Below are 2842 nucleotides of genomic sequence, written 5' to 3' on the forward strand. Positions count from 1 at the left end.
GTATCCTCTATGACTTTTAGGAGGTCTGCGCCAAGAGTCTCAAAGAAAGCCAGGAAGAACTCAATTGTCCATCCATCTGGCCTAGGGCTTCTATATTTTTTGAACCACTTGAGAGTGGCTTCCAGCTCTCCTATAGAGACTTCCTTTGTCAATTCCCTTTCCTCCTCTTGATCCAAAAATCGTGGGAAGAGTTGTGCCACTTGAATAATTTCAGCCAGGTTTACTTCTCGAGGCACACTGTAGAATTTTTTGAAATATGAGGTTGCCAGTGATGCCAGATGCGGGAATGTGTTGACAGAATGGCCATGATCATCCTTTAGTTGCCAAATTTTGTTAATAGCCTTCCTCCCATTGGCATATTTGTGATGAACTTAGTATTATCATCCCCTTCCTGCATCCAAATTACCCTACTTCTCAGTCTCCAGACTTCTTCGCTATCCTTAAGAATTTTTCCTCCAGCTGTGTAAAGTGAGGAGATCCTATCCTTGTGTTCATTTGATCTGTATATCCCCCCATGATTATTTTCAAATGCTGCTATGTCAGATTCGATCTGCCTCAAGGATTGATCATCCAAGATTCTTTTATTGTGTGCCCAAATTTTGGACAGCTTCTTCAGCTCCAAGAGATTGTGCACAAAACCATTTATAATGTTCCCCCCAGCCCCAGGTGGGTTGGACATCCAAAATTCTGTGACCATACGAATGTAAGAGGCTTCCTTCAGCCAAGCTGAGCAAAATTTATATGGACCTTTGGGTTTAGCCTGACCCCCATCTATTTCCATGTATATTGGTAGGTGATCGGAGATACCTCCCGATCCCACCCATTGTTTGATATTGTAGCCATATTCCAATAAATTCTCCTTGACCAGAAAACGATCTAGTCTGCGAGCCAGGCTATCATCCCTTGTCGTATTGTTCCTCCAGGTTGCTTGGATCTTTGCAGAGGGGATGTCTATCAGATGGTGGGATTCCAAAGTAGTTTCAAAGTATTCCGAAAGAGGATCTCTTTGTGCTCGATGACCCCAGGATTCAGAGTGGTCGATTGAGAAGTTAAGATCTCCACCCAAAATGATATTGTCCATTTGTAAAATGTCAGATCCCAGTAATTTGTCCCAGAAATTGGGCCTATGGTGACACGGTCCATAAATGTTGAAGATTTGAAAATCCATACCCAGATCTGCTGAGTGTATATCTGATCTTTCCAACAGTTGAGTAGTTTCATGGAGCGGGAATTGTATCCCATCACCATACCCCCAGATCTGCCATGGGCATTAAGACAAGTAAATGCCCATCCAGGTAGCATTGTTCCAAGGGTGTGAGATATGGCATCAACAGGTCCAAGAGTTTCCTGTAAGAATATGATATCTAAAGGGTCGGCCGCAAGTAACCGGCGAAGTGCTAATTTTTTATTGGGCCTAGCTATCCCTCTATAATTAAATGAGACAATATTCATGGGGGAGGTGCTATGGGGGTGTCTCTTTCTCTAAGTACCCCAAGGATGGTAGCCTGTCTGCCGGATGCAATCTCATCTCCATCCAGGCTTTGTGCTTTTGTAAGAGAGGAAGGTCGACCATGCGAGATCTTAAGCGGAAGAGGGGAGGGGACGAGGTCGAGCCCAACGTGGTCCGATGCCTGACGTTTAGTCTTAGATCGGGTCAAATACCCAGTGGAGGGGAGATCAAAGACAGAAGCAGGTGGAGGAAGCGAAAGTGATGTAGAAAGGGTGGGAAGGGTGGGGGAGAAAGAGGAAAGGGGGGAACCAAGAGGGCAGGGCAAAGGAATAGAGGACGAGGGGAGGGCAACTGATCCCAAACCAATGTTAAGGGCTGAAATAATAAAATCAAGAACAAAAGAGCTTAAATTTGAGGAAACAGATGCAGAAATGCGCTTACCTGAAGTGTCCACATCCTTGGAAGCCGCCTTGGATCTGGGTGTGGAGGAGAAGGTGGTCTATGCAAAGATCTGCCTCGGTTTTTCGGGATTGGCTATGAGGGGGCCGCTTCCTTGATTGAAGGTTCCGCCTGGACTTCTGAATCAGCATGTTGGGGTTGTTCCCCATGCTTCGGTGATGCCTGAATCGGTGGTTCCTTTCCAAGTGCCTTCCTGTTTGCTTGCCCATTGAGAGGGTAGTCTTTGAATAAATGCCCAACTTTGTGGCATCTCCTACGCCTGAAAGGGACTCCCTCATAGTCAAGAGTCTGTCTCCTGGTGGAATTCCTCCACTGAATGTTGATATGCTCCAACAGACCATCCGTAGTATCCATATGCACCAATATCCTTGCGTATGCCATACATCGAGTGGTCTGGTAGGATTTATCAAATGTTAAGAAGGTACCTAGGGCATTTCCAATGCGCCTAAAAACATCCTCCGTCTAGAAATGTAATGGTAAACCAAGGAGGCGGACCTAGAGGGGGCTAGCATCCACTCGTTCTTGTTCTGGATCGAACAGGGGAGTCCATCTGCGCAGAAGAACCGGCTCCTGATCAATATGCCATATCGTGGAGAGCACCCAATTGGTGTGTTCCAACCTGTCAAAACGTAGAGCAAACCAGCCTTTTACAAAGGTCTGTACGAAAGGAGGGTCGTTCAGGTGATGGCCCCAAACCTCAGATGCCCATTGTTGTAGCCTCTCTACACTGTAATGTCTGCCTCGAACTCGACTCACTAAAACCTTCTCAGTCAGTTTGAGGAAGACCTCATAGACTTTTATCTTGAGGCACTTCTTCTTCCTATATGCCCTTGTTCTCTCTAGTTCGGTGTGCTCTACTTTAGTGCCGTCGAGTGTGGGGGAACCCTAGATCCAGGCGGAGCTGTCAATGGTACAGAGGCAAAAATGCCAGAA

General features: G+C 46.3%; 1 protein-coding gene across 1 annotated transcript; it reads right to left on the reverse strand.

Annotated features, from left to right (window-relative positions):
* Positions 1-316: 316 nt before the first annotated feature.
* On the reverse strand, positions 317-1081 carry LOC149156619 (uncharacterized). The gene has a single exon (XM_089444808.1). It carries the CDS (start codon positions 1079-1081, stop codon positions 317-319), a length of 765 nt encoding a protein of 254 aa, XP_089300934.1.
* Between the last annotated feature and the right edge of the window lie 1761 nt (positions 1082-2842).

The sequence above is a fragment of the Pinus tabuliformis genome, chromosome 9, assembly GCF_031772625.1.
Source record: "Pinus tabuliformis cultivar Carrire ecotype Pingquan chromosome 9, CPIR1, whole genome shotgun sequence".
NCBI classification, from domain to species: Eukaryota; Viridiplantae; Streptophyta; class Pinopsida; order Pinales; family Pinaceae; genus Pinus; species Pinus tabuliformis.

Coding starts and splice junctions, on each gene's coding strand:
- LOC149156619 (XM_089444808.1), bottom strand. CDS start 1,081: ATGGACAATATCATTTTGGGTGGAGATCTTAACTTCTCAATCGACCAC.